This window comes from Actinia tenebrosa, unplaced genomic scaffold (genome assembly GCF_029948245.1).
Source record: "Actinia tenebrosa isolate PJP-AT-01 unplaced genomic scaffold, QUT_ActTen_1.0 PGA_scaffold0__85_contigs__length_37466705, whole genome shotgun sequence".
Lineage (NCBI taxonomy): Eukaryota > Metazoa > Cnidaria > Anthozoa > Actiniaria > Actiniidae > Actinia > Actinia tenebrosa.
Window position 1 is genome coordinate 30,334,048 of NW_028292569.1, and position 15,168 is coordinate 30,349,215.

The following is a 15,168-nucleotide window of genomic DNA, read 5'->3' on the forward strand; positions in this document are numbered from 1 at the left end:
TCTCATTATTATTCTCATCGCTACCATCGCGTCGAGACTTTACCAGAAGCGTCTTGCAAAATCTTTACTGCACCCAAAAATGGTTTACGAAAAAGGTAGTCTGCGCAGTAATATCAGAGTAATGAAGACACGATACTTTTAGTCGCGTTCTAAACGACCTCTTGTTTAAACTGCTTGTTCATTGCATGTGAATTTTAGCGAGAACTGAGCAGTCGAGAGAAAAGCAATTAACTGAACTTGGCGTCTAATATGCTGTTGCGATAAATTAATTCGCTATCCTGCTTGGAGATAAACTGTTCCATCAAACGTTGATACAATGAATTCGAACCCGTTGAATAGATGATGATCTAACCCTAACCTAGCAGCGACTCGTGTCTTCAGTTCTCGCGATGTTGAACACCAATTGATAGCTATTTATCGTGCCGTATACAATGGGTTCTTGCTGTAGTGCAAAACAGGCGGGCAGTTTCGAACCTGATGGTGAAGATAGAATGCAAGACGTTGATGTTGACTGGCCAGCAGTGGATGTGAGAGATACTGTGAACACACCTTATCTTCTTCCTGACGTACGAACAAATAATGGTAAAGTAACTCTCGATTTGACCTCATGCAAGTTACGAGATTTTCCTTTAGAAATCCTGGAAATCCCACAACTACAAACCTTAATTCTCAACTCAAACAATATCACTAACTTTCCGTACAAGATCTTTACCTTACGGAACTTAACAGAGCTGTATTTAAGGAATAATGACCTTGATTTCTTGCCTGCACAAATCTGCACGCTAGTCCAACTGAAAGTTTTGGATGTGAGCTGCAACAAAATTCGATCTTTGCCTTATAGCTCGAGTCATTTGTACAACCTACGTTCACTTAGCCTAAAATACAACAGCTTAAATAATCTGCCCAACAGTTTGTACTACCTTATTAAATTAGAATATCTTAATCTGGAGGGTAATAATCTACATGCTATACCAGAAGTCATCATGAAGCTCAAGAACATAGAAATATTGATTCTAAGTGATAATTCTATTGATAGCCTACCAGTTGGCTTGAACCAGTTGAATACTCTTAAAAAACTATACTTGGATGACAACCAGTTGAAAGAAATACCCAAATCTCTGCAACCCTACCTACTGGACTTAGAAACCTTGGATCTGAGTAATAACTCAGCTGAGATATCGCTAGAAAACAAGATTACTACATATAGAGAAAAAGAAAAAAAGACCAAAGTACAGCCTAGTAAAGGCGAGAAAATCAACGGGAATCCATCCAATATCATTGCAATAGATAAAACTGCAGTCTTTTCAGATATAAATCTGGATGAAAGCGACAGAGAAGACAATAGAGAAATGTTCAAAGGAGAGAGGAGTTACGAGTATTTGAAATCATTTGATGCTGAACCAGATGCAATAGAACGCATGCGTAGAGGAGCCAGCACTGCAAAGTTGAGGACACAAGAGGCTCTAAGACCTTCTCCAAAGTGGGGAATACTTGTGCGAGAGCTACGAAAGGCGGGCTTCTTACCAAAAGTGAACGTAAAAGTTCCAAAACTGCGCAAAGAAAAGAAAAAGACCAAATCGAGAAAAAATCCATCACAAATAACTTGGCGAGGATGGAGAGTAGACGTACCTAGAAGACCCGTAATAACAAATGTTGATGAGAATAAAGATGATAAGGCAGGAGAACTGGATAGATACGGTCATCCCACAGCAATCACCAGGCTCTTTCCTCCAGTAGAGGTGCTAGAAGGTGTTATAACACTGGATATGACTTTACACAAACTACAACATTTCCCAGTCAAACTATGCCAGCTAAGAAACCTGGATATCCTCATGTTGGACTATAACAAGATTCACGACGTACCACAGGCAATACGAAACCTAAGTAGGTTAAAGGCTTTACATCTTACTAGTAATGAACTGGAAACTCTGCCTGAGAACCTGAGATACCTGAATGAACACCTCAAGATCTTGTACCTGAAAGACAACAAACTCAAAGTGCTGCCTGACTGGATCATTAGTTTTCTCTCACTTCGATTTCTATCGTTAGAGAACAATAAGTTGATTTGTTTTCCAGGTGAATTATGTTCTTTGCTTTCCCTGGAATCTCTCGTCCTCACTGGAAATCGACTTGTTGAACTTCCACAAGAAATAAGAAGACTTCGAAAGCTTAAAGAACTGTATCTGGGAAGAAACAGATTAACGCACCTTCCTTACAGCATCACGGAGCTAAAATCTCTTAAGGTAATGAGTCTAGAAGAAAATGGATTGGAGTCGATACCATATTCAGTATTCGGTGTCCAGAGTCTATCTACATTACATTTGCAAGGGAACAGCATTCATTCCATTCCTACAGATATCAGTGCATTAAAAAACCTACTGGAATTGAACATCAGTAAGAACGACATTACAGAATTACCCTATGGATTTCGTCAGCTGGAAAATCTGCAAGTTCTGTCTTTACGAGCCAACAAGATCGAGAACTTCCCAGAAGATCTTTGCAAGCTACCAAACCTACGGACGCTAGATATCAGTCTCAATAGAATATCATTCCTTCCTGATTACGTTCGTTACAGTGTCAGTGAAATGGAAGAAATACTGGAGCTGGACCTTTCCTTCAACCGTCTAACCTCACTCCCCAAATCTATAGGAAAACTGTTCAAGCTACAGACTTTCCATATTGAAGGAAATCCCTTAGCTGGACTTCCAGACACGTTAGTACAACTTGTCAACCTTCAAAAACTATACTTAGACAAAGTTATAAAGATACCAATTGGAATTTACAAATTAAAACATCTGGAAATTCATTAGTATAGCGGTCTTGTTCCTGTGAATGAAGAATGTTACAGTGCCCGGCGTTACCTTGGCAACCAAGGTCTGCAGCATAAATAACTAAACTAAAACTTCTAGACAGAATCTAGTATGGGGAATTAAAACCCGCTGGATTAGATTTGTTGACTAACTTCATTACTTGGTTTCTATGATCGTCCAGTTTAATTATAGATGAGGACCATTCTGGCACTTTCCTATCATTAGTAACCGCCAGCCTTATCAAGTAGCTAGATAAGTGAGAACGCTATGAATAACACCCTTCACATACTGAGGGTTCAACTTTGCTTCAGTCGAAATTAGGGCCAGGATTCGTTAATCCATTGTAATGATTGACTTTTACTGACTATGAAATATGTGTTTCGTTTTGATGATATTCAGGGCCTTCAATATGTTTCTAGCAAGGTCTTAAGCTTTTAACACTTGTTTTTGTTAGGAGATAACCATAAATGGAAAATTATCGATGCCTCGTGTAAAATATTAATAAGCCATTTTTAGTAAAGAAACTTCAGAAAATATATGTATATATTGTTTATTTTTTTCTTCAAAGATAGCGCAAGAAATGAATCATCGTTATTTTTGTTTCATTTTTTCATGGCTGATCGGCCAAGCAGGCGTTGTGTTGCGTAGTGTCTGTGTGGTTGAGCGATAGAGAGTGTCCTATGATGTCAAAACGGATGATAACAGTATGAATAAACATATCGATTTAATCAGCATCCATATATTTCCATCCATACTAGTGTGGAAAACATCGCACCCACCATACCACTGAGTGTTATGACGTCATATCACCTATAATAATAATAATAATTATTATTATAATGATAATGATAATGATAATGATAATGATAATGATAATAACAACAATAACAATAATAATAATAATGATAACAATAATAATACATAGATGCTTGTATGGTGCATTTTTAGCCTCAATGAGCCTTACATGAGTGACAGTCTAAATATATATACATACATTGCATAACTTATTCTACTGAAATATTTCTTAAATAAAAATGTCTTAAGTTTGGTTTTGAATCCTGCTACAGTTTCTTCTCTTTAGAATAGAGCGAGTTCCATAATTGGGGTTCTGAGTAGGAAAAAGCACGACCACCATATGTCTTGGATTTGATGGCTGGGATGCATAAGAGCGAGCGAGCTGACGATCGTAGTGGTATTCCTGTATGATAGACCTACGTACCGTATCCCGTTCGTCCCCTTGGATACAAAACCGTTTTCACTTCATAAAGAACATAACTATGATGATGACACTATTGATGATCATCATTTGAAAGAAACAACATTAAAATCATACATTTCTAGGTGACGTGAATTGGAAATGAACTGGGACAACCAACTGAAAAAATTTGACTTAACCTGAGGGATCAAGGATGTTGGTTTTTAAAACCTCGAATATTTGTCCCTATGGTATTTAGTTAAAGCAAAAGTAATTCACCACGTACCAAACTAGTCGCGTGAAAGTGGGAGTAACGTAACTAATCTCAACTGTCACGCTAGAGAGATTAAGAGTAATCCTAAGCGAAAGTAGTTATTTTTTCCTTTTATGCAAAAAATTAATGCTGTGGTTGATCAACGTGACAGACAATGGTCGTACTTGTTAATTGGGCACGCAATGTTGTAGGGTTGCTTGTTTTAATTCTATTTTGTCCCTTATGATTTCTCAGTTGCCGAAGTTCCTTCCATCCATTTCAGAGAGATATTATAGGCGGTACATCACACAAAATGATACAAGTGTCATTGATGTGGTAATATTTGCGCTGATGCCGCAAGCGGAAATGACAAAAGGCAACGGATGGGTTGATCTTGCTGAACATAGACACCAAAAGGAAACACAAAAACCGAGTTTTTACGAGCTGAACAAAAATGGTTTGAGAATAAACCAATTTTCCTCTTCCTCTGCGGCCTATGCGAGTTCCGCTAGAGTTCAAAACGTCTAACTGTTAATAGAATAGAATAGAATAGAATACCTTTATTTAAACACGATAAAATTTAAAGCTAAAAGCTTGTGGGGTCGTGCATAATAATAATAATAATAATAATAATATTTATTTATAAAGCGCAAATACAAATCTGTTCTAAGCGCTAGTAAACAAACGACAAAGACAACGACAAAATAAAATAATTTACAAAGAATATGCTAATTTGAAGAGATAAGTTTTAAGTTCAGTTTTGAATGAGGCAAGACTTGATGCATTTCGGAGAGATATAAAATAAATTAAATAAATAAAATATAATATAAGTATGAATCTGTAAAAATAGCTAATTAATGGTTGTTACTACATAGTAAGAATAAGAAGACATTGTTGATATGTTCTTAAAGCAGGCTTGTCTTGCTCCATTAGGCTCTTTTCAAACAAATATTTGATGCATAAAGTCTGTCTTATTAAAATAGTTTAAATTGTTTTACTATTGTCATATTTAATAGTGGTTTATCAAGATATTTATATTCAAGTACACAAATACTTGAGGTCCTAAAACACCTACATGTTCTATTATTCAATACTGTATATTGTAGAACTCTTTTCATATATAGATTTTTCCAAAGAGTTAATGAACAAACCAAGTTATAAAGGTTGTGTTCTGTGCTGAAAACAGTTGTATTCGTGTCCAAGTTTAAACCACAGCATTAGCGAAAGGTTGAAGTCGTGATATTTCCTTACAAATAAGTGTCAACCAGAAAATCTACTTTGATTCCTCTTTCATTTTCATGACAATAAGATACTAACTACCAAGGAATTCCAAGTCATTACTTCGAACTAAATTGAGTTCTGATTATTAACCGTACAGCACAAATTGAAATAGTACAATAGTTAAAATTTTCTTATCATGAAATACACATAGATAAAACCGATGAATTTAACTCTTCACAAATAAGGAAAATGAAAGAGGACGAGCAAGTTTACCAATCATCATTTTGGCTGGGGTTGATGTATGAATAAATAAACGGAAACTGGATGTATTTTTAGGACGTAGTCCTTGCTCATTATGCAAATAAGGACCCTTAAGTGTTCTAGATCAAGACCTGACCATATAAGGTTAGCATTTTGTAATCTGGACCAATCACAGGAGACTACTCACAGTTTAGAGCATAAAATACTCATGACCTATTCGGCACTGCCCACTGTTCGCTGTAGGACCAAGGAAAAAAGATCAAGAGTTATCAATCCTGACTTCTTCACTTTAGTTCCAATAGTTGGTAAAATGTGTGAGATCGAAGGAAGAGCAGGGAAAATCAGTGATGAGTTACGAGCAGAGTATCGAGAGGCCTTCGACTCGGTAAGTATTATTAAACAGCCGAGATAGTATTGTGTACAATATGTTTTGTATAAAATCTTTGTTGACCAGAAAGCGTTCTCCCGTACGTAAGAAAACATGTCTTTTTTTAAAATACGAACTATATTCCTACCCCAGTGAAACTCATTCCAAATACTCGCTTTTACGCCAGTTCCAAGCATCGAAAGTCTTAAGTGCGCTGTTAGTGTACTTGATTCAGTTTTGGCTTTGAAGTTATTAACTTTGGTGTATTTGGTTTTAAAGATTGATGTGAATAGAAATGGTGTTATCGATAAGGACGAAATAGGACAACTGCTGGAGGCTATACAGGTTAAGATACCTGGCTACAAGTTACGGTCTTTGAAAGACGAATACGGCGATACTGTAGACTTTGAGGAGTTTATAGAGGTAATTTATTAACCAATTCATTCATCCCTTTAATCACTTTATAGAAAATTATTTCATTCCGTTTGATACCTTCCCATAGCTTAATATTCTTGGATGAACTTCATATTACACTAGACATAAGAAATAGCGTGTGAAAAATGTTTCTAAGGACAAGTGACATGTTTATCCATGTACGAACGAAAGCAAGGATGTTTCAGTTCTTACAATAATTACGATACTGCTTGACATCATTTCATTTTTTCTCTCGCACAAGTCCATCACGCTAAGCATGACATGAGTAGATCCATTTCACTAGTGGAACTCCCTTGTCAGTTTTAACAGTGTACAGTAGGGGTCATACTTCAAACCATAAACTGTAAACAATTCCTTAGTTAATGCCGGTATTTACGTATCGAGAGGAAAGTATTTTCTCGCCATGTAAACCCAAATGAGTGATTTTACATAGGTTAAAAGTGTAAAGAGGGGTAATGACTCACTAATAGCCATGTGTTGAGGTTCCCCTCCTCGTCGTCAAATGTTAGGTATTGACATGGTAAATCCACAAGATACAACACATCCAGTCATGCTTATTATTGTATTCCAGTTGATGATGAATGCCAATTGTTCAAATCTAAAATTGCTTATGTCTGGGCATAGTACCAATGTCGTTACCGGTAATTGTTTCCACTAACATCAAATGCATCTGTTTTCTTAATTTCATTGTCACTATTTTGTAGTTTAGTTATTCATGTTCACTTTATTTGAAATTTTGAAAATGTGTTTGAATTATATAGACAAGAAATGAACTTTATTTCATGACCATGTCTATCATAATTATTTTTGATTATTATTCTATATTGATGTTTGAATCATGTTGGTTAATTGCCCTATTTCACTATGACGTCACTGCTGTTCATGTGGGGGATAGAATCGCCAAATCCAATAGAAAATTCAACACAATTTGCTCCTAGCGAAACAGTTTAATCTATAATGGCCTGGTTTTCAGATATGATATGATTGTGTTAATATGTACTAAAAAATGTTCTGAGCGTTTGCTGGCTATTCTACTTCTCTTCATAGATTCATACGGGTTTTTAGAACAATTTTCGGTGCATTTGCGTTAATTTGACCCCCACCAACGACCATGATCCTTTGTGTTTAAACAATAGATTGTTTTGATGTGACGTCATAGTGAAATAGGGCAATTGATCTGAAATAATATAAAAAATCATATTCTAATCTTATTGACTGTTTCAAGCAACTAACACATTTATCTATTTCATTTAATGTCTTTATTGTGTTAAATTGTATTGTGACTTAATTAAAACTCATGGCTGATAGAATGTTCAATTGTCAACCTCAATATATAAAATGTTCAATTTACAATTGCAATATGTCTTTCCTGTAGATTGTGTTAACACACTCGGACACCCATACTGGATCTCAGTTCCTTGATATGCTTACAAAGAAGAATGTAGAACACATTGGTGGTATATCTGAAGGGTCTGCAGAAGGAACAACCCATTCATTCTCTGAAGCTGAAACAGCTGCATTTGCTGACTGGATTAACAGTCAGTTGGCTGAGGATGCAGAACTGAAGGATGGTGGCTACATTCCCATTGATTCATCAAATAATTACAAGGAATTATTTCAAAAAGTCAGAGATGGAGTTCTGTTGTGGTGAGTTGTTGCATCACCACAAAGACTTTTGCAGCTTGTAGGAAAGTTATTTGTGCAATTTCAAAGCATTGTTAATAGGCACATTTTTTTGAAAGCGGTATGATTTAAAAAGAAATGTATGATCATATGGCAAGACTTGCTACACGACCATACATTTCTTTGTAATTTATAGTGCTCACAAAAAAATTTTACTCCCAAATTATTGAACATATTACTCTCAAATTTTCAGTAGTTACTAAATAAGACATTCTCTTTTGATTTCTGGAGTTGGTTTGCTTGTAGCTTGAAATTTTTTTATGCTAATGAGGAGAGAACGTAAACAAAGATCGGCCTATAAGGTTAAAATAGGATTAAATGTTAAAGCTTTATGATTTAACAGATCAAAAACAGTTTTTGATTTGTTTTATAAAATAACAAACGCGCGAAAAGATCGAAAAAAAGCAAAGTCTAAGTAAATTCTCCCTACGTGCCGTCTTATTCAAACTGACCAATGAGCGCGCTCGATAGATTAAAAATGATGATAGCGTGTTTTGATACTCTCATCAAACATGGTTTTCGACCAATCATAGCGCGCGTAGTATCCCAATTATTTTATAATATTGACTCAGTGAAGCTGATACTATGAATGCCATTGTCTGGAATAACAGCGCATGCATGGCTTTATTTATTTATTTATTTGTTTATATTATGAACATCTCAGTAATCCATTGTGAGTATGTATGTTTCATACATTTGCTGTGGGTGTACACGGCTCTCATTTAGCTACTTGTATTTGTTATATGGTGGCTGTGTGGGAGTAATGTGCATTCGTGGTGGATGTGTGTGGTATTTATGTTCTACGTATCGATTTCACACCTTTACATTTTCACTATGAATAAATTATTTATTTACATAATATTTATATGCCTTAGGTATCTAACTATATCAATAGTAGCATAATAATAATTTTGTATTCATATATTTTTATATTAGATTTTATATCAGCTCGAATGTATTTATAACGAGTCTTTGGCTCACTGTACATATCAATGTTAAATTATCTATCTAATATCCAACTAATATTCAGTAAGTGGTATTTGTGGTTTAACCTTGATGCACCATTGATAACTGTTGTGTCTAATAGGTTGGCATCATCTGCTGAATAAAGTTAACAATAAATTGAGTAAATGATTTTAACTGTTGGAATATTTGACTTGAATCCTGCAGCAAGATGATAAATGCAACTGTTGCAAACACTATTGATGAGCGTGCTGTGAACAAGAAGAACCTGAAAGTGTTTACAATCCATGAGAATCAGACACTGGTCATTAACTCAGCAGCATCTATTGGATGTCATATTACAAACATTGGACCTGAAGACTTAGCTAATGGCAAGGTGCATTTGGTGCTTGGGCTCTTATGGCAGGTCATTAGGGTAAGCAAAAACTCTCTCTAGGAGTAGCTATAATATAATTAAGGATGTTCACATGCAAATAAGTGGAAGTCAAATTTGTTTTAAAATTGGCATTTAAACATTCCCAACATATTCTCCATAAAATAAAGAAATTAAAAAATAGTTTTTTGTTAAACACTAGGCAAGTATGGTATTCATCAAAGAAAAATGAGAAATGCATCAAATATGACTCTTGACAATTATTCTGTGTAGAATTCAAATCGTTTTTCTCTCTCATGAATAATTTGGTGTCGATCATCTCAATCACAATTCTTTAAAAATCAAATATGTTATAGATATTGGATTAAGTATTGAATGTGCCAAATATGAACAACATCCATTGAACATACACATTGAATATATCACTGGAAATTTTTAAATATTTTTCTATCAATATGGGTTTAATGTTTGAATGATATAATCTACTTTTTAGATTGGTCTCTTCTCAAAAATCACTTTACCAAATGTTCCTGGTTTGCAAAGACTTCTTCTTGAAGGAGAAGATATCAGTGATTTACATAAACTGAGCCCAGAAGAACTGTTGTTGCGCTGGGTTAACTACCAACTGGAGGCTGCTGGATGTGAAAGACGCATTACCAATTTTAGCGAGGATATCTCTGTAAGTTATTATTTCATTATTTATAAATTCAACTTTCAAAAAATAACAAAAAGAAACTAAAGATTAAAAGTGTACATTGATTGCTTTTTCAGGACTCTGTTGTGTACAGCTATCTTCTCAGCCAAATTGCACCACCCGGATCAGGAGTGGATAAGCCTAACACATACAACTCTGTAAGTAATAATGATGATCAAGGGCCAGGGGGGATAGGTCTAACACATACAACTCTGTAAGTAATAATGATAATCAAGGGCCAGGGGGGATAGGCCTAACACATACAACTCTGTAAGTAATAATGATGATCAAGGGCCAGGGGAAAAAATAGGCCTAACACATACAACTCTGTGAGTAATAATGATGATCAAGGGCCAGGGGGGGATAGGTCTAACACATACAACTCTGTAAGTAATAATGATGATCAAGGGCCAGGGGGGGATAGGTCTAACACATACAACTCTGTGAGTAATAATGATGATCAAGGGCCAGGGGGGATAGGCCTAACACATACAACTCTGTGAGTAATAATGATGATCAAGGGTCAGGGGGGGATAGGTCTAACACATACAACTCTGTGAGTAATAATGATGATCAAGGGCCAGGGGGGGATAGGTCTAACACATACAACTCTGTGAGTAATAATGATGATCAAGGGCCAGGGGGGATAGGCCTAACACATACAACTCTGTGAGTAATAATGATGATCAAGGGCCAGGGGGGATAGGCCTAACACATACAACTCTGTAAGTTATAATGTCCACACTTATGTAATCCAGATTAGAGATCCACTAAAGAAAGCTGGCAAAGTGTTAGATAATGCTAACCGCCTTGGATGCAGGAAGTTTGTTAGAGACAGGGTAAGTATGGATCAAAACTTTCACCAATGAGTATAAGTACAGGGTTTATAACTGGGATTTTACACTAAATGTATATTGTTTTTATTTGAAGGACATTGTTGAAGGCAACCAGAAACTAAACATGGCATTTGTGGCCAATCTTTTCAACACCTATCCTTGTCTACCTCCAATGGATGTTGAAGAAAGTAAAACACAAGTTGAAGATGAGAACCTCTACAGAGAAGAAACTCGCGAAGAACAAAGTAAGTAGTGACTACATACCTTTGTAATGAAGCTAAAACATGGGTTCCCTTTGTCAGCCATACCACAGCATGCCAAAGACTTTAATAAATCACTAATGAATACATAGTAAGCAAGATATTAATCCATATGCATTATGTCATCAGCATATCGTAACTGGATGAACAGTCTTGGAGTTGATCCATTTGTAACTTGGTTGTACACAGATCTCTACGATGGTCAAGTTTTATTTCAGGTAATAGTTATTGACTTCAGATCCTTACTTTTTGCCTTGATATCACTACGTACTAGAATCTTCTTTAGATTTCGTTTCATAACTAATTTAGAATATTATAACTTCAGCTGTATGATTCCATTAAAACTGGCATGGTTGACTGGGATCGTGTATGTACAAGAGAAGATTGCAAGAAATTAGGTGGAAATATGAAAAAGATTCAAAACTGTAACTATTGTCTGGAACTTGGAAAGAGTTTGAACTTCACGCTTGTTGGAATTGGTGGTCAAGACATTAATGCTGGAAATGAAGTCTTGACTCTTGGTAGGTTATAATGTGAATACCATATGCCTAATTCAAAAATCCTTGTCAGGTTTTAAAAGGTTGAATTATTGAAGCTGATATTCTGGTCACTTGAAGAATATTTGCATACATACACATGCATGAAGAGTGATGATGCTTTTTATTCAATAGCTGTAAAACTTCTCCAAGATAATATGGAACTTAACATGTCACAACAAACATGCCATTCACAAGTTCGCAATCTTAAAATTTTCACAATCACACATCACGTTCTCACTCAAATCCTATTTACCACCCCAGTGATTGAATGGAGATGTTTTATTTTAGGGGGGGGGAACAGTAAAACAGAGTCCCCAGTCCCTTGACCTCTTCATATATATTGGTGTTGATGATATAACTGTTTCACACAGGACTTGTGTGGCAAATGATGAGAGCTTACACTTACTCCATCCTGACAAAGCTTGCTCCTGAAGGCAGCCCACGACTCAAAGATAACGACATCATAGAGTGGGTTCAGGAACAGGTACAATCATCTTGCTTTTCCATTTATTATGTTTAAAGATAACTTTCCTTTCATTTGTTTGTAATTACTATAATTATCATTCGTTTATTAGCTTGCAAAGGGCAAGAAATCAAGCACAATCAAAAGCTTCAAGGACCCAAGTATTTGCACCAGCCTTGCTGTGATTGACCTTATTGATTGTATTAGCAGCAAAGTTGTCAATTATAATCTCGTGACTCCAGGAGAAACCGATGAGGTATGCAATGACAAACCCAGAATTACAGAATAACAATACCGTGCAGAATGCAATGCATGGCTTGACATCAAAAAGACATAGGTGATCTATTAATATTGGTGGGTTTTTTTTTTTCAGGAAAAGTTATTAAATGCCAGGTATGCCTTAAGTCTGGCAAGAAAGATTGGTGCACAGATCTATGCCCTTCCTGAAGATCTCGTGGAAGTGAAACCTAAGATGGTTCTGACAGTATTTGCTTGCCTTATGGCCTGTGCATACAAAAACACAAAACAAAAGGAATCAAAAAAAGAAACAAGTCAAAAAGTAAAACATTTTGTCTAATAGGGTTGACTAGAGCATGGTTTATAAGTAGGTATTTCTTACATTAATAATTGAATTTGGATCCTGTCATACTTTACGAGGTCAATCCTGATTTGATAAGCATTTTTCTGTGTTGTGTGATATAAAGCAAAATTTTTGCAATTAGTATGAATATGCCATACCCAAGCTTTTGTTTCAGTTTATGCATTTACAAATTGTTTATACTAAGAAAATAAGTAACTAAAATAAGATGAAAGTCGTTCGTGAACAGATATGGATATATTCACATTTCAAGACACTGTATTAGTCATTGTAACTGTATAACCCTAGAATAATGCCATACGATCTGGTCAATCAATCACTTATTGGGTGTAGTAATTAGGTTTATATATGACAAGCAATACTTTATGAACTGTTAGATACAAGCAGATATTTTCAAGGTTTTCTGTAATTAACAAGAATGTTATTGATAAACACAAATATAATTTGATAAATAGGAATCAAAGTAAATAAAGCTTTAGGAATAAACATTTGTCTTTAATTCCACTGCATTTCACATGATTTCAGGCGGCGCACATTGAAGTAATATATACAGTATGAGTGGCCGTGTGGTATCCAATATACAAACTCGAGGTGTACCCGAGAGTTTGTATATCGAATACAACACAGACACGAATATTTCACTTCACAAAGTCAGCGACGGTTTTGTTCACACGGGGTGCCCCAAGGCTCCATCCTGGGACCCGGTTTATTCAATATATACATCAATGACTTGCCAAACGTTCCCGATCATTGTTCACTTGATTCCTATGTAGATGATTAAAAACTTTCTATCTCATTTCCAATAAGACACTGGAAGTGCCCTTCAACCAATCACGCAAGACTTGGAGAAGGTAACCTCATGGTGCAGTCATAATAGTCTACTCGTCAACCCAGACAAAACCAAGGTACTGTTAATCTCCACACATCATATGCTACGGCAAAGCTCAAACGAAGACGTAAGCATAACTTTACTGGGTAAAATCCTGAGACCTGCTGCTGCTGCCAAGGATCTAGGCGTCCACATAGACCCGCGCTCGAGTCTTGACGAGCATATTACAGTTACCACTTCGTCCTGCCTGTCCAGCTTGTGCCAAATCAACAGAATTAAACATCTACTTGACAAACAAACTCTGATCACACTAATCAATGCTACAAGGTGTCCAAATTTTACACCAAGAATTGTGACTAGTAAAAAATAAATTCGATCATGTTACACCAGTCTTGAAAGAACTGACATGCCTTCCCGTTAAATGTGTAAATCAACAAGCACCAACTTACCTCACAAGTAAATTTAAGAAAAAATTAGTCTAATATACATAAAAGAAACGCCAGAAATAAGGACATGTTGGACATTCCATACTAAAAAACAGCAACAGGACGACAGGGAAAATTCCATTATCGCGCGGAAACTCTCTGGAATTCATTACCAAAAGAATTGACTGATATAAAACACTTTTCAAAGACCCGTGAAATACACTTTAGCGTATTACACTTTAATACACTTTATTGTTCGCATTTTCTTTTGATTTTCTTTTGTGTTTTCGTTGTATTACAATTTATTATACCTTAGTTATTACACTTTGTTTCGCGGGTTTTTGAAAACCACTCTAAACAGCATTTATTAACAAATTAGTACTATTTTTATATATTGTATCATATAGCATATTTTATTGTATATTTTGTATTACTGATGTATACTGCAACCTACTTTGAAAAGCCATTTTATTGGAAAGTATTAAAATTATTATTATTATTATTATTATTATTATTATTAATTCATGAGGTCGGTGACCAATGGCGACTTTGCTTTGTAGTCGAGTGCGCGCAGCTTGATACTTGATCAAAAACTGATCAAAACACTGTTCACTTTTTTAGTCTCGGGAGATTCGAGAACAAATGGAATGGTTATCAGAGCATGCGCATTTTATGATGGTGATAGACTTCTAGTGGTGCGCAGTGCTTGATGGGAATGGTTATCAGAGCATGCGCATTGTGTTTAATCAGTGGTGAGAAAGAAAAAAAGAGCCGTAAATCCATTGATCACTCACTTCCAAAACGTCGGTAAGTTTTTTCATCTTTTCACGGTGTACAATTTACCCTTTTATCATTACTGTTTCATTAGAAACACCGACGCAGCTCACACTAGTTTTTAGCTAGTTATCTCGTCTGTCTGGAGAACAGGGTAATGGTTGATACATAGTACTGAAAATCCAAATT

General features: G+C 35.7%; 2 protein-coding genes across 2 annotated transcripts; both read left to right on the forward strand.

The window, feature by feature from the left end:
• Positions 1–36: 36 nt before the first annotated feature.
• On the forward strand, positions 37–6,056 carry LOC116306400 (uncharacterized). The gene has a single exon (XM_031716450.2). The coding sequence runs from the start codon at positions 432–434 to the stop codon at positions 2,808–2,810; it is 2,379 nt and encodes a 792-aa protein (XP_031572310.1). The 5' UTR covers positions 37–431; the 3' UTR covers positions 2,811–6,056.
• On the forward strand, positions 5,948–13,437 carry LOC116306387 (plastin-2). Its single transcript, XM_031716433.2, has 13 exons — positions 5,948–6,125; positions 6,387–6,530; positions 7,918–8,189; positions 9,396–9,603; positions 10,055–10,240; positions 10,333–10,413; positions 11,014–11,094; positions 11,186–11,336; positions 11,481–11,569; positions 11,677–11,872; positions 12,262–12,374; positions 12,466–12,609; positions 12,727–13,437. Exons 1-13 carry the CDS (start codon positions 5,949–5,951, stop codon positions 12,928–12,930), a joined length of 2,046 nt encoding a protein of 681 aa, XP_031572293.2. The 5' UTR covers position 5,948; the 3' UTR covers positions 12,931–13,437.
• Positions 13,438–15,168: the final 1,731 nt, after the last annotated feature.

Coding starts and splice junctions, on each gene's coding strand:
- LOC116306400 (XM_031716450.2), top strand. CDS start 432: ATGGGTTCTTGCTGTAGTGCAAAACAGGCGGGCAGTTTCGAACCTGAT.
- LOC116306387 (XM_031716433.2), top strand. CDS start 5,949: ATGACCTATTCGGCACTGCCCACTGTTCGCTGTAGGACCAAGGAAAAA. Junction 10,414..11,013: donor AGCCTAACACATACAACTCT/GTAAGTAATAAT, acceptor TATGTAATCCAG/ATTAGAGATCCACTAAAGAA. Junction 12,375..12,465: donor TAGAGTGGGTTCAGGAACAG/GTACAATCATCT, acceptor TTCGTTTATTAG/CTTGCAAAGGGCAAGAAATC.